Raw genomic sequence first — 24,367 nt, 5'->3', positions numbered from 1 at the left:
ACCGCCCCCCTCCGAACATCAGTGCTCGGCCCAGGTTGGGAAGAAAACATCGTGGGTGGGTGGCACCAATCCTCCCTGAGGAGTGAGTGGCTGACAGGCCCAGCTCTCCTGAGGCCTTTATGAAAAACCTAAAGAAGTCCCAGGGTTCCTTGCCACCTCTCCCTGCCCAACCCCAGGCCCCAGTTTTCCCAGGCCCAAAGGAAGGGAGTAGACACTGTCAGCCCATTTTTTTTTTTTAATAAATTTATTTATTTATTTACTTACTTATTTTTGGCTGTGTTGGGTCTTCACTGCTGCGCTCGGGCTTTCTCCAGTTGTGGCGAGCGGGGGCTATGCTTTGTTGCAGCGCGCAGGCTTCTCATTGCAGTGGTTGTTTCTCTTTGTTGCAGAGCACAGGCCCTAGAGCTCACGGGCTTCACTAGTTGTGGCACATGGGCTCAGTAGTTGTGGCTCGTGGGCTTTAGAGCACAGGCTCAGTAGTTGTGGTGCACGGGCTTAGTTGTTCCGCGGCATGTGGGATCTTCCCGGACCAGGGCTCGAACCCGTGTACCCTGCATTGGCGGGCGGATTCTTAACCACCGTGCCACCAGGGAAGTACCCTGTCAGCCCATCTTAATCTTCTCCAGGACCCCCTCCCACTCTAGGCTCTTCCCTTCTGAGCGGTGAATACTTCTGGGTCTAGAGGTCAGGTTTTGGAGCTGTGCTTTCCATCATGGTAGCCACCAACTACATGTGGCGATTTAAATGTAAATTCATGAACATGAAATCAAATTTAAAATTCGGTGTCTTGGTCTCACCAGCAACATTTCAAGGGCTTACTAGCCATGTGTGGCTACTGACTACCATGATGGACATGCAGACATAAAACATTTCCATCATCACGAAAAGTTCTATGAGACAGCACTGCTGTAGGGCTGCATGGCCTCTGCGTTTGAATCTGACACATCCAAACTGGTAACTTGGGAACTGCCCTTCCCTGGGTCCCAGTTTCTTCGTCTATAAAAGTTCATATCTCAGAGTTATTGTGGGGGGATAAATGAGTTAATTCTGGTAAAGCACCTTAGAATGGTGCTAGATGTATGGTAAATTCTCAGTAAACAGTGGCGTTCAGTATTTTTTTCACAGAGCCCTTTGTGGCTCACCAGATCCTGGAATGTGATACTTTTTCCATTTTACTGATGGGGAAATGAAGTTTCGGGATGGGGAAGTGATTTGTGCAGAGGGACCTAGCCTGTTAGGGGCAGGACCAGGACAGGTGGGCTGACTCCTGGGTGTTGGCCTGCTATACCCCCATACTCCCTCCATCAGCAAGAAGACCCCAACGCTGGAGATGCCAAAGCCCAGGGTTACCCACCCACCCCCAACCTAGTACAATGGGGGAGGTAGCTGTTCCTGGCAGCTCAGGAAGCAGCATGCTCTCTGTCGCTAGAGGCATGCCCACAGATGGCAGACAGCCCCAAAAGTATTGGAGTGTTCACTCTTCAGAACAGTTGGGCCAGATGCTCTTTGAGCCCCAAAATCTTGAGTTCTAGCCCTGCCCCAAGTTTACTGTGTGACCTGGGAAACCTCTCTGGATTCTGTTTCTTCCTGTGTAAATGAGGGAGGGATGAGATGCACACAGAGGCTACAAGGGCTCAGATTCTGGGGACCAGCCACTTCCTTGCCTGGGTGCCAGCCAAGAGGAGGTGCCCCCATTCACATTTGTACTCCAGATTTGACCGAACTGCCAGGCGTGGCCAAGAGAAGGTAGTAAGAGGGTGAGATGGGGGATGGTCAGTGGCAGGGGAAGAGAGGGTAGTCTGGGGTTGCAGGGCCCACAACTCTTCATCAGTTGCCAGTTGGGGCTGTGCTGGGGCACTGCCAAGGGTTGGCTGCCTATCTTATCCCTGCAGGACACACCTCTGCCCGCCCCTGCTCTCCCCTGCCCACTCCTCCTGGCCAAGGGCCAAGCAGGGAGTCTTGGGGAGCAGGGAGTCTTCCAAGTGTGCAGGTAGGCAGAATCCTGGCTTGGAGACTGTGTCCCCTGAGCCCACCTTCAATGTACCTGGCACCAGGGGTCAGCATTTGTGGGCAGAGATGCAGGAAGAGAGATGCCTTGTGCTAGATCCTCGGCCATGGACAAAGCTGTACATGTGCTGAGGGCCTACCAAGAAATGCCCCCAGGAGATCAGAGGAGAGAGCTATTGTCACCCACTGGGCCAGGCAGGGATGGCTCCCTCAATCCCAAGTGGGGACTGGAGCTGGATCTGGTAGGATGGGGAAAGTTTAAAGAGACAAAAGTAGTGAGAAATAGGGCAGAAGGGGGAAGGCACCTGTTCTGGTAGAGAAGTTGCCTTTGAGTGTATCTGCCGCACTCAAACCACTGCCCACCCTAACCACTGGCCCTCCAAGACACCACCAGGACTTCCTTCCCCATCACCCCAAGCTGCAGGGCTCTCAGCAAGAGTGCCCTAGGATAGTGATGGCCAGGCTGGTGGGGAGAGAGTCAAGAGGTACAGCTGAGGGCCAGTGAGAGCAGTAGACTGAGCTGAGCTGTAGAGCTGCTGAGCTCTGGGTTCTAGTCCCAGGCTTGCCACACATTGGCTGTGCAACCTTGCACAACTTACTTAACCATTCTGGGTCTCAGTGTCTCTGTCTCTTGGGAGGATAACTGATTACATGTGAAACTGCTGAGTGCATGCTTAGCACATGAGCACTGAGTAATGGTAGCTGCCTGGCTGCAAACCACAGGAGGCAGAACGTGTCCATTCTGCCTCTGCCATACCTTTTGGGTGATCTTGAAGAAGCCACACCCCCACTCTAGGCTTCAGTTTCCCCATCTGTTGTATAGGGCTTATATTGCCTTTTCTGTTAATACAAGTAGTCGACAGCAGCAAACCTACCTCAGACACAGGGATACTGTGGGGTAATTATTTCAGTAGTAGAACATGGAATCAGGCCTCTGGGGCCCTATGTGGCCCTGCCAGCCTCCAGCTGGGGACCCTCAGTTCAGGAGGTAGGCCTGCGCCCAGTGGAACCGTCGCTGTGGTGACCAGGCTCTGGCTCTGGGGGGCCCAGGTGCTCTTACTCCAGGGGCCTCTCTTCCCTCCCTCGGGCTCTGGGATAAAGGGGGTCCACAGGGGCCAGGCCCTCACTAATTCCCTATTAAAACTTGAAAGGGGCCAGAGAACCTCCAGAATAAACTCATTAGCTTTTATGGGACAATAAATGGATCCCATTAAATACTCATTCTCCCTATGCTGGGCCAGCTTAACCTCCAGAACCCTGAGGGGTAGCTCCCTGCCCACTGTCTCCCCCAGGTTCCCCTTGTACCCACCTGCAGTCATGCTCCCCTCAGCTGAAAGCTGGTGCTGCCACAAGTTGGGGATCAAGCCTGACCTTTCTGAGAACTGTGGGGTCCCCTTCCTGTGCCAGCCGCTAAGGCCAGCAGGTCCCCCCGCCCTTGCAGAGGATGGGGTGGGGCTGGCCATTGGGAGGATGGGCCTGTCTCTAGATGGCCCTCACCAAACCCAGGAGGTGCCCACTCCACAGATGGAGAAGCAAAAGCTCGAGTGGGCAGCCCCCTGCCCAATCGCACCGCTAGTGAGGCATAGATTGGGGATTGGAATCTGAGGCTTTTCTTTCTGTCTGGAGCAGAAAGATCTGCAGACACAATAGCACTAAGCAGGCAGCCCACCTGGGCCTGAGGTGGCATCTGGAGTGTGTTGCCTGGTGCAGCATTTGCCCCAGGCAGGGACCACCACCCTCCGCCATTGTCTCCACACAGACCAATTCCAACTCCTCAGCCCACAGGGGCGGTGACTCTTGGCAACGTCCTGGGCCTCACGGAGCCTCAGTTTCCCCATCTATCAGACAGGGACAGAACACCTACCCAGCTGGATCCTATGAAGAAGAGTCCCCAGTCGTTATGGCTTTCCCTAAACAGAAGCTATCACGGCGCCCCATCTAGATCCCAGTCTGTGCAGGTGGAGCACGCGGCCCCCTGTCTCCACCCTCACCCAGCTGGGCACAGGGGAGGAGCGGGCGGGGCAGGCAGCTTTCCCTGGGAGGCCCCGGCGGGGGCTAAGGGGAGGGGGCTTCCAATCCCAAGAGGGGCCACAGGGGGGCGGCGCGGGCCGGGAGGCAGAGAGGGAGAGAATCCACCGGGGAGGCATCCTGAATGGCTCATTAGTGCCGATGAAAGCCTTTTTTCATTTCGTCTAAATACTTTAAACAGGGCTCCCTCCGATGTCTATTTGCATAGCTTGAGAGCTAATGCGGGGGGAGGGCCCAGGAGGCGGCGGCGGGGCCCACCAGGGCTGGGGGCTGCCGGGAAGCTCCGCGGCGGGAAGGCGACAGGGTGGTGTGGGAGCCCAGGGGTGTTTCCCAGTCCCAGCCCACATGGAGGACGCAGCCCCAGGCCCCGCGGGAGGAGAGGGGGGAGCAGCAGTCCAGGGTGTGCATTCCTGCGTTCCGGCACCGGGCAGGCGGGAATCATGGGGGGCTGTTTTGCTGTGGGCCACTGTCCCCCACATACATGCCAGCCTCGGAGGCAGCTGCCCTTTGCGCGGCGCGATGCAGTACTATCCTCGTTGTACAGCTGAGGACGCTGACATGCTCGAGGTCACACACACTGCCACACAACAGGCGACATGGTCGCCCAGGAAGGAGAGGCCTCACCCGGGCCAGCTTCTCCCAACCCTAAAGGTCTGCTCAGTGTTGCCCTGGCAGGGGGCTGCCCCCCTCGGAGTGTGGCCTCTCCCTCTGTAGTCCCCGCCACCAAAAAACCCAAAACAACAAACAAACAAAAAACCCCTGCTATTTAGAACAAAATGATTCTCACAGAACCTCTCCAAAATGCCCGTTTTACAGCTGAGGACACAAAAGACACAGAGGTGACTTGCCCAGCCTCACTTGACTTTTAAGTGGCAGAGCTGACATTTACACCCCAGTGTATGTGTGACTTGGCATGCCCGCCCTGCGGAGCAGTGTCCTCGGCTTCTGGTTTGAGTCCCAGACTCAGGTGTGCTTTGGACACAGAATGGGGGCTCCCTGGGTCCCAACCAGAAGGCTTCCTGAGGGCCCAGCTCAGCTCAGCCTCAGCTCAGGTCCCAGATGCCAGAAACTCTGGCCTCAGCTCCACTTCTAACCTGCATAAGACCTTGGACAAGTCCATTCCTCTCTCTGGGCCTTAGTTTCCTCAACTGGCTAGAGGACTCTCTGCTGGGTAGCCCCAGTCCCCTCCTCCTGTGAGGCAAGTTAGTGTCCTGGAAAGACTAGGGCTTTGTGAACCAGATCAACATAGGTTCAAATCCCAGCTCCACCTTTGTGTGACTGGACAAGTCCTCACCTTACCTCTCTAGGCTTCAGGTTCTTTTTCTGTAATGTGGGAATAAGATTCCCACCTCACAGACTCGTAGTGTCAATTAAATAATCCAAGATCCGGGAACGGCCCAACTCAGTGTCTGGCACACATTAAAGTGCCTGGTGAGACTGGGCATTTGGGTCCCTGACACCTCCTGCTGCTTCCCCTGCATCACACTCCCCGTTTGTCAGTCTCTACACCTTTGGACTCAGTCAGCCCAGGCAGAGAGAACCCCAGGAACCTGGGTAGGGGGCTCACAGGGCCTCAGGATTCCATCAGAATCGTCCAGGGTGTCTGGAGATGCCCTTTTCCTGGAAATGGCTTGTCTCCCAGAGATTATCTTACCCTCTCTGATAGTGGGTAGCACCCTCCGGGACCACGTGGCAGCTGATTGTAGAATCAATTTGCTCGTTTGATATGCTATCTCGATCCCACTTAACCAAGTGCTCAGTCCCCCCAGATAACACAATCAGTGCAATCGACAGTGACGGGAGGTGCCCATTAGCTCTGCTCCATTGCCCAGCACCCACCTGGCAGCCAGCGGGAGGAGCTGTGCCCGCTACGGTCCCTTCCTGAGACAGAGGCACTCCCTCTCCCAGTGAAGACTTCTGCAGGTGCCTGCCCTGGGAGCCTCTGCTACATCTCTTCTTGGGCAACCCTGGAAGGGGACACTGGGACCCTAAGGCTCCAGTCTATGTGATGAGAAAGGCTCTTCTTCCTTGTCATATGCTATGATCACTCTCAGGTAACCTGGCAAAGACCGTGTGACATCTGGGGGCTGGGCAAAGAGAATAGCCCCGTCCTGGCATGTCAGAGGCACTCCCTGGACCCTCCACCACTGACTCAGATGAAACACACAGGACACTGCCAGACCATCTGCTCCAGGGGGTATGGGTCTGGCTGGGCATCTAGTTTGGACACCGTGTTGTCAGTGTCTGGTACAGAATGCCAAGGCACAGATGGACTCCTTTAGTGAGCATCTCAGGAGATAGGGGTTGGGCCTCGTTCCTCAGGGCTTTGGGGCCCCAAGGCCCCTCTGACCCAGAGCGGTGGAGAGCCCTCTGACCTGCACCCACCTCCCTCACCCCAATTTCCTCCCTCCTCCCAATTGTCTGACACATCGGAGCTACCATGGTCTCCTGAACAGAATGTAGGCCATCTGCCGCTTCCTCACGCCTGCCAATCCATGGGGCGGGTGTGAGCCTGTGGAATGACAGCCCCACCATCGGACGTGCAGAGGAACCAACCTTCTCCTTGCAAACTCTGTTATCTCACCCTGGCTGTGTTTCCCTTCAAATCTTCATGCAGCCATTTTGAGAGCTGTTAAAATCAGAATATCTTCCCAGCCTTCTCCAAACTGGCAAAATTCTATGTGAAGTGAATCTGGAGCCAGCATCCATTGACCTTTTTCTGGCAGTCAAGGATCTGGGGAGCCTAGTGGGCCACAGGCAGAATATGCATCATCTCTTCAGCTATGTGGTTAAATAGGTCAATACAATCAATAGCATAGCAACCTCAGACCAGTAACAGCAAATAAGTTTCTCCTTCCATAGCCTATCTAATCAATTGGTAGTGGCTGCCTGGACAACTGTGTTAAGAAGGATTCTGAAGCCCCATGTGGCCTCAGCAAGAAATAACCAAAATTGGTTAATAATGTCTACCACGGATTGGGGGGGAAGGGGCTTGTAGCATGCAGATGACCCTACTATAGATCCTGTCCTAGATGGCCCCTGGCTTGTGTCAAAAGAAAGATAAAGAGAATTCAGAGAGACACAGCAAATGGGAAAGGGAAGTAATATTATCTCAGTTAATCCTATAAAAGAAACCCCATTTTACAGATGAGAAAAATAAGGTTCAGAGAGTTTAAGTTATTTGCCCAAGGTCACACAGTCCCATGGTGATGGATTTGAAGCTACATCTGCCTTACTCCAGAGTTTACATCTGCCTTACTCCAGAGTTTAGCTTTTGTAGAAGGACAAAAAAGAGAGAGAAACAAAGGAAATGATTTTCTGAAAAGTGAGAGAAATAGGGCATAATGGGACCCCAACCAAAATGTCGTCATGTGTCCATGAGGGAATCTAAAATAAAACCCCAAATATATGAAGCATTTCCTGAGACTAGTGACCAGGTTCATTGAGAACAGAAAGTGAACTTGAATGCAATGCCCTGTAATCTCAGGCAGAAAAGTCACACTGGTGGGGGATGGCACTCTTGCTAAGGGTGTCATCGCCAGTCTTCAATTGACTGGTTGTTGACTGAGCAAGTCATTTCCTTTCTTTGACCTTGTTTCATCATTGGTAAAATAAGGCCTTTGAGCTATGTTAGGGATGAGAAATATTTGTTCGTCATGTTGGTCTGAGGTATCAGGCATGGCTTCTTGAGTGCTGTGTTGAGAAGGATTCTGAGGCCGAATCTGAGAACAGCCAGGAAATAGTGCAATGATAGATTAGTAATGTCCACCTCTGGTGTTGGAGGAGAAGGGATATCTCATGTGCCATCCTTAAAGTATGTGATATCATCTCACTTCCAGCTCTAAAATTCTATAGCTCCTTGATTTTCAATCATGAGGACACTCCCCAAGGCTCTATGTCAAAAGAGAGGTGGAGTCTTCCCTGGTGGTGCAGTGGTTGGGAGTCCGCCTGCCGATGCAGGGGACGTGGGTTCGTGCCCCAGTCCGGGAAGATCCCACGTGCCACGGAGCAGCTAGGCCCACGAGCCATGGCCGCTGAGCCTGCGCGTCCGGAGCCTGTGCTCCGCAACGGGAGAGGCCACAACAATGAGAGGCCCGCGTACCACAAAAAAAAAAAAAAAAAAAAAAGAGAAGTGGATCTCCTACTGCCTGGACTAGGTGTGATGCTGCTTACTGTGGGGCAGGAGGAGAACCTCTGATCATCTGTTACTATTTCAGGACTTTCCTCGGAGGCCCCTACAGTGGGGGAAGAGCAGGCCCCAGGCATGGAGGAGACGGATGGGGAACTGACAGTGAACCCCACACCTGAGCAGCCAGAACGAGGCATCCACTTCGTCACAACGGCCCCTACCCTGAAGCTGCTTAACCACCACCCCCTGCTCGAGGAATTCCTACAAGAGGGGTTGGAGGAGCGGGGGGCAGAGCTGAGGCCAGCACAGCCCTTCCGGCCTGACCCACCTACACCATATACCCCAAGTCCCCTTCCCCGTCTGGCCAAGCAGGACAGCCGCCCCGTCTTCACCAGCCCCACTCCAGCCATGGTGGAAACACCTACTCAGCCCCAGTCCAGGGAAGGACCCTGGAGCCTGGAGTCAGAGCCCCCTGCACTTCATATCACAGCTCCCCTACCTCCAGGGCCCAGTATGGCAATGCCCACCCCAGGCCCAGCAGAGAGGCCCAATACTACACCCCCTAGCAGGGCATGGACTCCGACCCGAGAAGGTCCTGGAGACATAGGCAGGCCCTGGGCTCCAGAGGTCATGTCGCCAACCACAGGGCTTGGGATTGAGGGGACCATCACCACTTCTACGGCTTCAGGGGACGATGAGGAGACCACCACCACCAGCACCATCATCACCACCACCATCACCACAGTCCAGCCACCAGGTCAGCTACTTGATGGCTTGCAGATCTAGAGATGGGAATGGGGGAGCTGAGGGGCCCTTGAATTCCTGCCTCTCTGTCACTGTGCTGGCCTGCCTTGCCCTTGGGAACCAGACAGACCCAGGTTCAAATCCTGATTGGAAGCAACTACAGCAGACTTCAGAAATTTTATCTCACCTCTCTGAGCCTCATATGTAAAACGGCAATAAGAAGACCTACCTCATTGAGCCACTGACAAGAGCTGAGATAAGATTGCACACAGTAGGTGCTCAAGAGAAAGTGGTCCCCTGCTTTTAACAGGGTGGTAGACCTCCCAAGGGGTGAACTTCACCACACACGCACACGCACACGCACACAAACACACACAGGTCAGCCATAGTTGGATCCACTTTGCCAGAGCTGGGTTTAGCCTTATGTCTCCTCCTGCCCCCCAGGCCCTTGTAGCTGGAATTTCTCAGGCCCAGAGGGCTCTCTGGACTCCCCCACAGCCCCCAGCTCACCCCTTGATGTCGGCCTGGACTGTTTCTACTACATCTCCGTCTATCCTGGCTACGGTGTGGAAATCAAGGTGAGTGACCTGGATTCGGCAGGGGCAGAACTGGGGCTAGTGTGTTATCTTTCCAGAAAGGTGCTGGCCATGGGGGCGGGGGGGTTGGGTAGAGATGTGCAGGGTCATCAGTTGGACAGGGACCTAGGGCCGGGGCTGGGCAGTGGGCCTAAAATATGGTTGGATTCTGCCCTGCGCCTCAGGGAGTGAAGAGGCTCCTGCTGCGGCACAGAAATGCCTAGGCTAAGAGGGGCTGCTGGAGAAGCATGTGTGCCTATCCTCTTCCCCCAAGGGTTTAATCAGGAGCTCAGGAGAGCCTGAGGAGCGGCTCTAGCCTCGATGGGCACGGGATTGGGTGAGTGTCTGAATCCATGCGTCTGAGTCGAAAGAACTCAGGGCGGCCTTGTTGGACCTGTGAGAGCCGTGGAGCCTCACTCACTCATATATTCACTCGCTCATGTATTCACTTACTCTTTCCTTTCAGCAAATACTCCCTGAGTAGCTCCTCTGGGCCAGGCCCTGTGCTGGCTCCTGGGATGCAGAGGTGGGAAAAGACCGATATGGCCGCAGCATCAAAGGTGACCAGCTGCTGGGAGAGCCAGACCTAGTGCCCAGCCCCCTGCCCCCTACCCTCCTGGGCCATCTCATCCCTCCCTTGGCATTAAGGCTCCCTCTTAATCCCCAAACCTGAGCCTGCAGGTCTTCACGGCTGTTCCACAGGCTCCACCACCTCCACAGGCCCCAAACCCGACTCTTCCTTTTTGTACCCCCAAACCTGCTTGCCACCCGACTCCTGTCCTCAGAGACTGACCCCAACCAGTCAGAAACCTAGAGCAGGGCCACCACGGTGCATTGTAGATGGCATCCCTGGAGCTGTGTGACCAGAGGCACCTTGGCCCTTCCCTCTCCCTGTTCCACCAGCTCCCTGATGCCCAAGTTCTATCAGCATGACACTCCCCCAGACTCAGATCTACCTGCTGCTCCCCCTCTAGCCCAACCCCCACATGGTCCAGCCTCTGTCATCCCTCCCCTGATGCTGTAGTGGATGCCTCACTGGTCACTCCACTCACGCTTGCCCCCATTACCATCCTCCACCCACACTGCAGTCATTTTTCTCAAATGAAATCGATCCTACCTCCCACGTCTCCCCCAAGGGCCTCTAAATCAAGGCCAGCACCTCTGGGCCCGTCTCTAGCCACTTCTTCCCTTGTTCTCTACTCCTGCTTTGCACTCAACAGATTGCAGCTAAGGGAATGGGTCAAGCGCACTTTCCCCACAAGCCCCAGTTTCACCTACTGGTCCCTTTGCATGGAAGAGTCCCCTCCCCTAGGACTCAACCCTGGCATCACTTTTTCTGGGAATTCCCTCCTGATCCCCAAAGCCTGGGGCATCCCCCATCCTCTCGCTCATCACGCTGTCTCCTATGGGTCTGTTTATAGCTGTCATCTCCCCAGCTAGACTGTAAGCTCCTTGAGGGGTGCCTTGTTGTACATGGCCCAGACTGGGTTCTCCATGGGCTGACTGAATGAATGGACAAATGCATGGAGGTAGGGAGGAATGAGGTGACATTTAACGTGACTCTGGAGACTGAATGGAGGTGGGGAGGAGAGGCATTCAGCCCAGTTGAGGGAATCAGGGCGGTGACTGAGGAGCACCAGGAAGGTGCAGAGGAGGAGTCCAGGGAAGAGGACAGCTCCGCCTATCCCCCCTTCCCGGCCTGCTCCCCACGCATCCCAAAGCCCCTGGATCCACGCCTAAAGCTAGCTCATCTGTCCTGGGGCAGCACCCTCAGCCCTGCCCGCTGGGGAAGTCAGGTCCAGGTCTCTGAGCCAGGCCCTGAGGAGGGGGACATTCTCCCAGCACTGGTGGGCCCCTCCCCTTCTTTCTGTAACTGTTTGCTCCTGTTCCGTCAAGCCCTGTGCCCCTGGCTCTGGTCTGACTGGGAGGGTAATTAGGAACAGCCACCCCCCCCTCGAGCCATTAGCACTCAGTGCCGCTTAATTAAGGTAATTAATGTAAAATCATCACCTAATGAGTGGTGGCACTGGCTGTGGCTCACCAGGTGGAAGGCACCAGCTGCAGGTGTGGGGAAGGGGGTGGGAGGGGGCAGATGCCCGGCTGGCTGCCCCTCTGCAGGCCTGGGCTGGTTCTACCTGTCCCCCAAGCCTACCATCCCCACTGACGGCCACTAGGCCAGGCCGGGCCCAGTCCTGGTTCTCTCCACAATGAGGCAAGATGCTGCCTCTGCCTGCCCCGGCCCTGGCCCAGGCACAAGCCCCACCCTGGATACCCACCCCCTCACGTAAGCCCCCGGAAAACCCCATGTCTGTTGTCTGGTTCTGCCACATTTTTTTCATCAAACGCAAAAGCCGTTACCAGGCAACCCTGAGAGGAAGACCTGCCACAGCCCTGGATTGTTGTCAGGACACCGTAGCAGGCAGATGCTGGCCCCGCCCTCTACCGTACCACCACTGGGCAGAGTCCTTGGGGACCCTGTCGGCCCTGATGGCCTGAGAGCACCTGAGGCCATGGCAGGGAGGGCTGGGTGGGGAGGGACAGAATCATCAGGGCTGAAGCAGGATTTAAGGTTCTTCCATGGCCAGTTCCAGCAACCTCTGCTCCTATCTAAGCCTCCTGGCCACACCACACAGGCCTCTTGGGGACCGAAGGAATTAATGACACTGCAGACCAATACCCAATGGGTAGTTGAAAAACTGAGGCCGTTGAAGGAAAGGGAATTGCCCAAGGTCACTCCGTTAATCATTAACTAATGTTTTGTTTTTAAAATTTATTTATTTATTTATTTATTTATGTTTGGCTGCATTGGGTCTTCGTAGCTGCGCACGGGCTTTCTCTAGTTGCGGCGAGCAGGGGCTACTCTTTGTTGCAGTGCACGGGCTTCTCATTGTGGTGGCTTCTCTTATTGTGAAGCATAGGCTCTAGGTGCGCGGGCTTCAGTAACTGTGGCTCACGGGCTCCAGAGCACAGGCTCAGTAGTTGTGGCACACGGGCTTAGTTGTTCCTTGGCATGTGGGATCCTCCCAGACCAGGGCTCGAACCTGTGTCCCCTGCATTGGCAGGCGGATTCTTAACCACTGCGCCACCAAGGAAGCCCTAACTAATGTTTTTTGATGAGTGAATTTGTTCCACAAGTACAGATTGAGCAATTACTATGTGCCAGGCTCTGTACTGGGCTCTGGAGACATGGATCTTCACAGTTAGTGAGGGAGACAGAAATCATAAATGATGACCAAAAAAAAAAAAAAAATGATGACCACAGAATGCACAGTGCTGTTGGGGATAGGAGTGGGAAGCACAGAGGACCGTAGGAATTCCAAGATAGGGCACACTCCACCATCGGGGGGCCAGGGAAGGGTCAGAGAAGGCTCCCCAGAGGTGATGATACCTGCTCTGAAGCCTGAAGGATGAGAGGCCAGCAGCCAAGCCTCGGCTGGAAAGCAGCAGGTAAGGCAGACTGGCCCTTGAAGCCTGCCCAGGCAGTTTTATTTATTTATGGCTGTGTTGGGTCTTCGTTTCTGTGCGAGGGCTTTCTCTAGTTGTGGCAAGCGGGGGCCACTCTTCATCGCGGTGCGTGGGCCTCTCACTATCGCGGCCTCTCTTGTTGCGGAGCACAGGCTCCAGACACGCACGCTCAGTAATTGTGGCTCACGGGCCCAGTTGCTCCGCGGCATGTGGGATCTTCCCAGACCAGGGCTCAAACCCGTGTCCCCTGCATTGGCAGGCAGATTCTCAACCACTGCACCACCAGGGAAGTCCCCAGGCAGTTTTGAACGGGTGACTTTCTTGCCTAGGAGCAGGAGGTGGGCTTAATGGCTTCTGGATTGCACTCCTGCCAGAGGCTAGGCCTGAGTGCAGTGCCCTCCTGCCCAGGGCTGGCAGTTGGGCCAGGCCACACTGTGCACTGGGGGCAAGACAGATGAGACAGCTGGAACATGCCCAGGCGGCTGCCCACTGCTCCTTCAGGCTGGGGGAAGGTTTGTGGCTTCTTCCCATCATAGGTAAGCCCCTGCCTGCCCTTCCATGAATTCACAGTGCTCAGGGTAGGTGGAAGGGATGGAATCCAGGCAAGGGGGACTGGAGGAACCATGGGAGGAGAGGAACTTTTTTTGTTTTTTGTTTTGGCCATACCACGCGGCATGTGGGATCCTAGTTCCCCAACCAGGGATCGAACCTGAGTCCCCTGCATTGGAAGTGCGGAGTCATAACCAATGGACCACCAGAGAAGTCTGGAACATCTTAAAGACCCACAAATCACACTCCTGTGCAGGTCAGCCTGACACCATGCTGAACCCCTGCCATGTGACCGCAGCTCTGGCTAAAGGCTGGGCCCCTGCGCAAGGCCCTCTCAATTCCCTCTTTGTGAGGAGCAGCCTCAGGGGTTCCAGAATCCCTAACAGCCCATCTCTCCATGGCTTAGACCACAGCCCCTCATAACCTGCTTCCTCCCTGGCCCCCACCTCCCTTCAGGATGCTGCAGCTATCTGTGCCTTCTGAGGCTGAGGGTCTGGGCTGCCTGTAGGAAGAAGGCCAGGGCCAGCCCTCTATGATGGGAAGAGGCTTGCCTGTTTCAGCTGGGGATTGGGCACTGGGCTAGGCTCTTTTTAGAGAGATCCAGAGAAGACCCTTCAGGATGGGTGGGCATGAGCCCCATGGCCCATGAGGGTCCCATTTCCTCTCCAGGCAGCCAGCTCCCCTGAGAGCTCCAGGCCTTTGTGGGCCTGGCTCATGTCTCTCACTGTGCTTGGCATTCCAAGAGCCGTCCCACTGCCAGCCCCATCTTGGCTTGGCTGCTCTCTGTACCATCTGGAGCCTGGACACAGCTGCCCACAGTCCCTGTCCTAGTGCCCCAGATGGCCCCATTGGAACACTGCTCTCCCATGCCAGGCCAGCTGCCAGTTTGATAACCAGAACACCCTACCCTTCTAGGCCAGGTCAGGGCCAGGCCCGATATGGATGCAGGAGTAGGGTGGTGGGTCAGGGGGATGAGGTTTCTCAGCAACCTCCTCTTTCTTGGCTCCTAGAAGGCTTATCTGAGGGGGGGGTCACAAGGGAGCAAACAGGTCTAGCTCCATGGATTTAGGCCCCTCTTCCCCTCCCTAAAGCAGACCCTACCCCATAAGTGTTTGTAGACAAGCATCAGTTAAGACAAGAGCATAGAAGCTGTCACATAGGGCACAGAAACTGAAAGTGGGGTTCCAGTCCTGGTTCTGCAGCCCATCTCTCAGTCACTGGGCTAAGCCCCTGGCCTTCTCTGGGCCTGTTTCCCTTTCTGTTAAAGGAGGTTGAACCAGATGACGCAAAAGGCTCCTCCCAGCCAGTCCCTCTGAGTATGGCTCCTTTTCTGGGTGGGAAGCTCCCTCATAGCTCAGAATGGGCAGTGGCATCTCAGGCCCTTGACCCTGTTTCCTGCTTCCTAGCAGCTCAGAATCTGGGCTAGGGAGAGGGTGGCTCCCAGGTACAGTGCCTCCCAGGCAGAGCCCTGGCAGACCTGAGGTGAGGTGGGTCCACAGCCTGGGTGGGGCCCAGGTCTCTCCAAAAAAGGGAAAGAGGGCTGCTCATGCTGCGCCCACTCTGCTGAGCCCCGTACACGTGGGATCTAACTTAACCCTTATAACCCCACGAGGTGGGTGTGATTATCCCATTTCACAGATGAAACTGGGGTTCAGAGATGTCATGTGACTTGCCCAAGGACCTATCAACTAGTCGATGATGGAGCTGGGAGTTGATCCCAGGACTCAAGAGTCCCTGTTCTTCCCCTGGCCCAGAAGATTGGCCTGTTCCAGAGAGTTCAGTTGGGAACAGTTGGAGAACTCCATCCCCAACCCCTTTTCTCAGCCCAGCCCTGCCTGCTCCTCTAGGAACCCCATCTGGAATTCTCCCAGTTTCGGGGGAGAGGCCTGGGATGCTTGCATGAAGACAAAGCACTGGACCAGGAATCAGGAGTCCTGGTCTGGAGTCCTGGCTTTGCCTTGGATTTACAGTGTGACCCAAAGAGGAGCTCTCAACTTCTCTGATTACGAGGTTCCCTTCTCTATAGGCTGGAGGTAAACACAGCCTGCCCTGCCTCCCTTATTGAGGTTTTGTGAGATCTTTGAGGATAATGGGTGTGAAAGAGCTTTGAAAACTGTAAAGGATCTCATGGGAAGAATTGTGATTCTACTACTGTTGGAGTGAGGGAGCACATGTATGTGTGGGCATGTGTGCCAGGTCATGTGTTTGAGGGAGTTGTGTGCATGCAGTGGGTTTATGTCGGAGTACACACACAGGTGTTGGTGATCAGGAGAGTGCAGTGGAGCAGGGGCTGTGGTCAGCTTCTGGGAGTGGGACTCAGGCCCTGGGGGAGGGGCTTACACACAAGTCATCCCTGAGCTCATGGCCTGTGCAGGGTTGTACTAAGATGATTGTGTGCAAGGACTTGTGGCACCATCCTGTCTGTGAGTCACACCATTAGAGCATGTCCTAGAGACCGACTGGCAGCTTCCATGGGGACAGACAGGCCAGTCAAGGCTGATGGTCTGGGGTTGGCAGAGGGCAACCTGAATCCTCCCCACCTCCCATCCAGGAAGGAGTCAGCCCCCTCAAAGCAGCCATATTTCCTTCCTTGAACTGACCCCTGGTCTGCTGGAATCTAGGCGGTGTTAGACAGCCCAGAGTCCTGTGGGAATTGTCCTCGGCTCTCTCTGCTTCTGTCTTCCCCGGCCTGATCCCCAGCTCCCCTCTTGTCACTGGCTAGGGGTGTGGGAAGACAGCCCTCGTGAGCAGAGCTGACATTTCAATCTGTCTCCTGAGCCCTTCAGATGCCTGCAAATTACATCAAGACTTCCTCACCCCCCTTGTCTAACACCCAGCCCTGTCTGGCCCCTGTCAGGCCTGGCCCTCAAACAAGTGACAAATTACATCTGGCCACTGTGGCAGGCCTGCAAGTGGGTGCTTGAAACCCAAGGGACCAGCGCTGCATAGACAGCCGTTGTGAGAATAGAGTACCTTCTGGATAAGAGCCCCAAGTAATCAGGCCCACTCCATTCCATGCTCTCATGGCAACCCCTGCCACCAGGCCAGCTTTGAGGGGCCCATGCCTTCCCCGGATCAGAGGGGGACAGAGGTCTCAGCTCCCAGTTTTCTCAGCTTTACGGGCTTCTCGGGGGAAAGATGGCTCAACATCTTGAAAAAAGCCCAGTGTGGCCAAAAACCACCTCCCTGCTAAACCTGGCGGACCTGGGACCCAGAAATAAAGATGTCTAGAAATCTGTCTGCAGGCGACACCCCCATGAGGTTAGGAGGGAAGGAGCTGCCTTTGCCTCCAGCAAGGCCAGGCTCTGCTACTTAACACCTGTGTGACCTTAGCCTCTCCCAGCCTCTGTTTACTTAAGGGGATTTTACCACCCACCTTACAGAATTCTGGTGAGGATGAAATAATATCTGTAAATAGTACAAGGCTTGACACGTTGTAGGTGCTCTGTGAATGGTAATTGTTGTTATTGCTGTTGCCACTGTTGCTGGCTAAAAAGCAGGGTCAGGAGCTGGAAGATAGGGGTCAAAAGGGTGTTTATGGGAACTAGGAAAAATGCTAACTTCATGTCTACTTCTCTGCCTTCACTTCATTAGTAATTTCCCTGCAGTGATGTCCTCCCTTCCTCCTCCTCCTCCCAGGCTGGCCCTGCCCGCTTAAGGCGCTCGCAGCCCCACCTGCTCCACATGCTCTCCCTGAGCCTGCAACCCCTCCACTCCCCCCTAGAGGATTCCTGCTGCATGCATTCAGTCCCACTTAAGGCAGAATTATATGCTGCCTGGCATCTCTCGATAATTACAGATTCCACGTGTGTGAGTCTTGTTTGCCCAACTCTAGAATCACAGAATCTCCAAGTTTGAGGGGACCTCATCCAGCCTCCGCCTGCTGCAGGAATTCCCTGAGGAATGTCCCTGGCAGATGGTCCGGCAGCCTCCACCCAAATGTGCCCTGGAGGGGAGCTCCTCATGGAGAGGCTGCACATCTGCCCCAGCACCCTGCCTTGAGCCTTCTCTTCAGCCCCAAAGATTCCCTAGGCCTTTTCTCACAGGCAGGGGAGTCTGCAGGGCACGTATGCTCTCAGCACCCACAGTCTGAGGGGCCCAGAGCCTAGCGCAGCTGTGTCCTTGGACCTGGCTGGGCTCAGCATCCTCTGTGCTTCTCAGTTTACAGAAACCTGCAAGGAATGTACCTCTAGCGACCCGCACATTCACCCTTTCCACACATCTTTATTGCAACTGGCCAGTGAAGAGGGCATGGTGACCCAAAATGCTACCTTTAGGCTTTATAAGAGAGACAGACGGTAGAGGGGCCTGAAGTAAAGGAACTGACTGGCCTGGCTTGGGAGGCAGAGGATGGTGGCCCTGAGACCTGAGAGAATGAGCAGCTTCAGCAGGAGAGGAGAAACGGAAGGCATTCCCTGGGCAGGATCCTGCATATGCAATTGCCCAGAGGAGGGGAGTGAGGCATGGCCTGTGGCTGCAGTGAAGATAAGAGGCTGGCATAGCTGCTGAGGCCAACTGTGAGCTGGGAAGTTTGGACCTCTTCCTGTGGACAATCTGAAGTCACCAGCAGGGTTTGGGTAGCAGAGAGACATGGTCCAATCTGAGACAGCCGGGGCCAGGGAGATGAGTTGGGGATGGGAGGGGTGAAGGCCAGGTGAGGAACAATGGGTGGGGGGGAGGGTGGTAGGTTATCAGAGCCAAGATAGAGACAAAGGGATGGAGAGGAGGAATCAACTGAAATATTTGGGAGATAAGATTAGGAAGGATTTGGTGACTCACCGGATGCCCCTTAACTAGCCCCGGCGGATAATCTGTGAAGGTCCTGCCTCCGAGCAACATAGTAAGGACCCTGGAAACCACGTGGATCAGTGCTTCGGAATCACCTTGTTAAAATGCAAAGGATGGGGCTTCCCTGGTGGCGCAGTGGTTGCGCGTCCGCCTGCCGATGCAGGGGAACCGGGTTCGCGCCCCGGTATGGGAGGATCCCACATGCCGCGGAGCGGCTGGGCCCGTGAGCCATGGCCGCTGAGCCTGCGCGTCCCCCGGCGGATAATCTGTGAAGGTCCTGCCTCCGAGCAACATAGTAAGGACCCTGGAAACCACGTGGATCAGTGCTTCGGAATCACCTTGTTAAAATGCAAAGGATGAGGACTTCCCTGGTGGCGCAGTGGTTTAGAACCCGCCTGCCAATGCAGGGGACACGGGTTCGAGCCCTGGCCGGGAAGATCCCACATGCCTCGGAGCAACTAAGCCCGTGCGCCACAGCTACTGAGCCTGCACTCTAGAGCCCGTGTGTCACAACTACTGAAGCCCGCGCGCCTAGAGCCCGTGCTCCGCAACAAGAGAAGCCTCTCTCTGCAACTAGAGAAAGCCCGCGAGCAGCACCAAAGACACAACACGGCCAAAAATTAATTAATTAATTAACTTTAAAAAGAGAGAAGGAAAGAAAATCAGAGATATAAAAAAAAAAAAAATGCAAAGGATGATTTAGTAGATCTTAGGTGGGGGTCTGAGCTTCTGCATTTCTAACAAGCTCCCCGGTGGTGCAGATGCTGCTGGCCCAGGGACCACATTCTGAGTAGCAAAGATTCACACTCGGCATTTTATATGATGGAGAAAATGAAGCTCAAATAGTCGGCTTACTTGTCCAAGATCACATGGTTAGGATTAGGTCCCAGACCTCTGGGCTCCCAATCCAGTGCTCCTTTACCAGGCCACACTGACACTTCCCCTCTGGGCAGAGTCTGTTGCTGTCCAATCCTTGTTTGACTGAATGAAGGCATGGCGCCCAGAGGATGCTCCAGGGATTGAAGGTCTAAGGGCGTTGGGGTGGTGGCAGAGGGGCCTGTGACAGCCAGAGGAAAGGACTGGAAAAAGAGGCCCAGAGAAGAGAGGACAGAAGGGTGGCTGGCACGTGGAGGGGCATGGCATAAGGCTAGGCTGAGCAGTCAGCAGAAGCCAAGTTGGGCAGGGCCTCGAGGGCCACAGCAAGGAGTCTGGACTAGATACTATGGTTTTTGTGGGCTCACTGGAGAGCCACGGATGATTTCAATAAGGAAGCACCATGAGCAGCAACATATCAGGGCTATTCACTGGCTGCAGTTCAGAGAATATCGAGGTGGAGGGAGAAGTGGGTTAAGCCCTGCAGGCAGGGAGGCTGGCAGGAGGCTGCTGCGATGGTCTAGGTGAGCAATAACAGGGAGGACGGGGGAGGTAGCAGCGGGGATGAAGAGCAGTGAACAGAGTTGGGGGCCAGTTGACAGGAAGGAATGACGGATTTGATGTGGGGTATAGGGGAGGAGGAGAGATGCCAGTTTCTAACTTGGGCCTGCAGATGGATGGTAAGGTCATTCCCTGAGCTGGGGAGCCAGGGGAGCTGCCAGCTGGGGGAAGGGGGTGCTCAGTTTGAGGCAGGCTGGGTGTGAGAGGACAACAGAGGATGTTCAGGGGAAGTTGATGTTTAAGAGCCCACCTTGCTGGCCAGGCCCTCGGCGGACACCATCTAGTTCAACACACCAACTGCATCCCCACCTTACGGATGAGAAAATTGAGCCTAGACCTATGAAGGGACAGGAGGCGTCTGGTGTAGCTGAAAAGCTTTGGAAACAGACATGTTTACAAATACCACTTGTGCTAATCTCTATGTGACCCTGGATAATTTACTTAATATCTCTGAACTTCAGGTCCCATTTCACAGGGTTACTGGGAAGGTAAAATGAGCCCTTCCTGCAGTGAAGTGCCTAGCTCAGGGCCTGCGGCTCCAATGCCCAAGGGACACTGAGGATTGGCCATGCCCCTGGCCTGCAGGAGCCTGAGGGCAGCAGGGCTCAATCAGCAAAAAGAAGCCTGACTCTTCTGCTTTGCTCTGTTTATTCTATGGACAGGTCCAGAACATCAGCCTCCGAGAAGGGGAGACAGTAACTGTGGAGGGCCTCGGGGGAACTGACCCCTTGCCCCTGGCCAACCAGTCTTTCCTGCTGAGGGGCCACATCATCCGCAGCCCCACCCACCAAGCGGCCCTGAGGTTCCAGAGCCTCCCACCACCTGCTGGGCCTGGCACCTTCCATTTCTACTACCAAGGTAGGCCTGGGTAGCTGAGGAAAAGACCAGCCCGGACTGGTTGCCCTCCTGGGGAGCTCTGGTGCTGGGGGAAACATGGAGAGACTAGTAACATACAACTTAGTTGCCCAGGGAAGCTCTGTACACCCGGAGGTGAGTATTGCCCATCTGATACCTCCAGGACCTTCCCTCCTCTACCTACCACCCTGCAGAGAACTGGTCTCAAAGGGGGACTGACGCAGAATCAGGCAGCCCCAGGTGTGTCCATTGCCACTCATTCATTCATTCATTCATTCAATAAACTTTTCCTAGGCATCTGCTCCTTGCGAGGCCTGTGCTAGAGACGGGCAGTATTAAGATCCAGCCAAGTCCTTGCCCTCAAGGAGTTCAGAATCTCCTCAGGAGGCAGACATCTAACAGGCAGTAACAATAGAAGGCCTCTCCCCAAATGCAAGGGGGTCAAGGTCAAAGGGGCTTGATAGTGACCATCTAAAGGTCCTTAGCTACCAACCTGGCCTTCCTGAACTGCCTCACCCACCCTGGACCTGGCCATGTCCCAGTCAGCTCAGAACACCACTGGAAATAGGAGAATGGCATGATGTAATAGGAAAATCACAGACTCAGGATATGGGCAGATCTGTGTCTGAATCTCCTTCCCACTGGCTATTGACCTTGGACAAGTCATTTGACCTCTCTAACCCTCCTTTTCCTCTGTTGTAAAATGAGTCCAAAACACCCACTCCACAAAGTCATGGTAGGGATGAAACAAAATGGTGCATGTCAAGGGCTTAGCACACATCCAGGAAGAAACCGGAACTATGTTAAAGAGCTAGTAGGATGGGAAAGGGAGGAAAGGGGGTTTGGGACTCTATCCCTCTCCCATCAGTATCCCTCCTGGCCCCTTCTTCCCCAGACAAAGTCTTCTTGAACCCTTGCACTGCTGTGACAAGGTAACCAGTTCAGACTGGGGAGTGCTAATGGGGAAATAATTGACATGAACAATTGGCTTGCATTGTCAGGGACGGCCCTGCCGGGAGCCACAATCACTCCTCTGGAGACAGGGATGCTTGGACCACCCCCGCCACCACAAGGAGTACTCACCCCTTCTTGGCCTCTCCACCTAAACTGGTGGAGCAATCTAGTGTGGCAACAGGGAGCCTGGTGGCCATCAGGGGCTGGCCAGGGGCTTGTCAGAGGCAAGGGGCCAGCTGAGGCAAGGGTGAGCGTCTAGGCAGCCCGACCAGCCTCCCTAACGGCTCATCAATCCTCCCTAGCAGTGGGCATAATTTCACATCACGGTAACCTTCTCTCTTGCTGCAAATTCCTTTGCACAAACCCCCAGACCTTCTCCCTGTTGGGCCAGACAATGGTGGCTGAAAGGCAGCGAGTTGGAGGCCTGGCGAGGGGTGCAGACCCCAAGGAGGGGCTGGGAAAGCTGGCCCAGTCCTGCCTCTTTCTCAGTTCCCAGAAGCCCTCCCTCCTCGCCCAGTTTTTGTCAATGATCAGCTCTTTCCTTAATGAGTGTAATTCCCCTAATTATAGGCTGTAATTAGCCCTGATCCCAGAGATGGGAACAGGAGCGTGTGCTCATACGCACGTCTCCCTGGGCTGGAGAAAGAGGGTGCCAGAAGAGGGGGTGAGGGGCCTTGTACCCACACCCCTGTCAGAGCTATCCAAGATAATGTTGGAGATCATAAGGTTGGGCCCTCATCTGCAGAACCAAGTTCCAACTCCCCTCCCACAGCCTCAGGCAGGGTGAGGAAGTAGAAGGCCCTGCCAGGCATCCCCCTCCTCCCTCCTGAATATTCCTGGCACTGGACTTGGCCCCAGAAACAGATGCCAGGGAGAAAATAGCTCAACAGATTGCAGTGATGCAGACTCCCCGGGAACAGTCGTCATGGCAACAGGAGGAAGCTCATCTTGGGAAGTGGCACTTTACCCACCATGGAGTCTGGGGGCTTCATTGTCCGCCCCCAGCCTCCTGCTGTCACCTCATCGCAGCCCAATTCCCTAATCTGTGAAATGGGGGACCTCCCTTCCCAGAACTGTGATAAGAACTCATGGGGAAGATGGAAGTACAAGTGCTGAGCATGACATCTGGCTCATGACCTAGACTGCCCTCAGTGTCACTCCCCGCTCCATTCTAGGTACAGTGTCCCATCCCATCCCAGCCTGGGGTTTCTCCCCAGATCATTGTGAGTGGCCGCCCTGAACAACCACCCAGGACAGCCTTCGTTATTACTCTCAGGTTTCTCTGACTCCTGAGCCCAGGTTTCTAATTCATGTGGGAAAGCAGGTGGGAAAGAGGAGATATAAAGCAGTGGGCTCTAGAGCCAGGAGTTTCAAGCACCCACTCTACCACTTACTGGCTGTGTGGTCAGGGCAAGTCCCTCAGTCTCTCCGAACCTTAGTTTTCCTCACCTGAAGGTGAGTGAATAACCCCTAACTTCCTCCTAAGCATGTTGTAGACATCAAGTAAGAAGAGTGTGAAGGCACTTTAGAAGCTGGAAGGTGCATGAAGATGTGAGGTGTTTTTATTAATCAAAATTACAAACAATAACAGCAAGCTGGTGTGTGCAGTATTTATTCTGTGCCAGGCACTGCACATATATCCTCTTACTTAACCTCTCATGTAACAACATTGGATGCAAACTCCAAATGGGTGGGTAAACAAGGAAACGGAGGCACAGAGAAATTAACGTAACTTGCCCAAAGTGGCACAGCAAGTAGGGGAGCCTGTATTCAAACCCAGGCAGTCTGACCCCAGAGCCCACCTCCTAAGCACTACCAACCACAAGCAATCACTCATTGGCCATTCTTTCAGGAACTCTGTGAGAGAGGGATGAGAAGGAATCATCTCCCCCTTTCACAGACCTAGTAACTAAGACCAGGACAAGTGAAAATCACAAAACTTGTGTCTGGACCCTCGTCTGCCCAGAGGCAGCCCTTTCTTATATTCATACAAAGGCACACGGAGGCTTGTAGAGTCCCTGCCTGGACCTTTCTTCCTATCTACCTAGTACCATTAGTAAGGGTGGGCCTCCTCCACCCCAAGACCCAGGAGTGGTTCCTCAGTCTAGACCGTCCTCCTCTCTCCCACCACCTCCGAGGGTTTGCAGACTATAGCTCAGACTCTTCACTCAGCCCCTCTCCTTGACCACCTCTCAGACCCAAGCCCTGATCCCTATTTTTAGCAAGGCCCCAGCTTGGCACTGGACTGGGATCGGCCGGGTTTTTTTTAATGGGATTTGCTGCCACCATTCGGTCATACTTGGTGTGACAGTTCTAAAAGTTACCAAGTTTCCCAGGGCAACTTGTCCCTCCCACAACTTCCTTGAAGGCATGTCCTGCCTCGCCACCCTCGACCCATCCTGTTTTTAAAAAGTCCACAGCCCTTGCCATCAAGCTTTTTAGCATTTCTCAGTGAATACTGGGAAAGCTTTCACTGTCTCTGACTTAAGTGTTTCCTGTCGTAATTCATAATTGTCCCCTATAGGAAACATAACATCAGTACTTTACATCAGGATAGGCTTTTCTCTATTTCAAGTTCTTTCACATCTACAAGTCATTCAATAAACATTTCTTGGTTCCAGGGATACCAAGCTGAATAAAATACTATCTCATTTATTCTCACAATATCCCTGTAAGTGGGCTGGCATTTTGAACCTCATTTAACAAATGAGGAAACTAGGACACAGAAAGGCGAAGTAACTTGCCTAAAGTGTCAGAAAGCTTGGACCAGGACCCAAGGCTCCAACTTCCACCTCTGTGCTTGCTCCAGTAACCAGCCCAGGCTGCCGGAAATATCACT

At 54.3% G+C, this 24,367-nt stretch overlaps 1 protein-coding gene across 1 annotated transcript in view; it reads left to right on the top strand.

The window, feature by feature from the left end:
* The window catches only part of SEZ6 (seizure related 6 homolog), a 32,867-nt gene extending 12,074 nt beyond the window's left edge, over positions 1–20,793 (top strand). The window contains exons 2-5 of the mRNA XM_028498097.2: positions 8,253–8,921; positions 9,353–9,486; positions 20,382–20,577; positions 20,738–20,793. Coding sequence (XP_028353898.2) covers positions 8,253–8,921; positions 9,353–9,486; positions 20,382–20,577; positions 20,738–20,793 — 1,055 coding nt within the window. The remainder of the gene's footprint in view (positions 1–8,252; positions 8,922–9,352; positions 9,487–20,381; positions 20,578–20,737) is intronic.
* Positions 20,794–24,367: the final 3,574 nt, after the last annotated feature.

Source organism: Physeter macrocephalus, chromosome 14 (genome assembly GCF_002837175.3).
Source record: "Physeter macrocephalus isolate SW-GA chromosome 14, ASM283717v5, whole genome shotgun sequence".
In the NCBI taxonomy this organism is placed as follows: domain Eukaryota; kingdom Metazoa; phylum Chordata; class Mammalia; order Artiodactyla; family Physeteridae; genus Physeter; species Physeter macrocephalus.
This window is presented reverse-complemented; position numbering and strand designations above follow the sequence as displayed.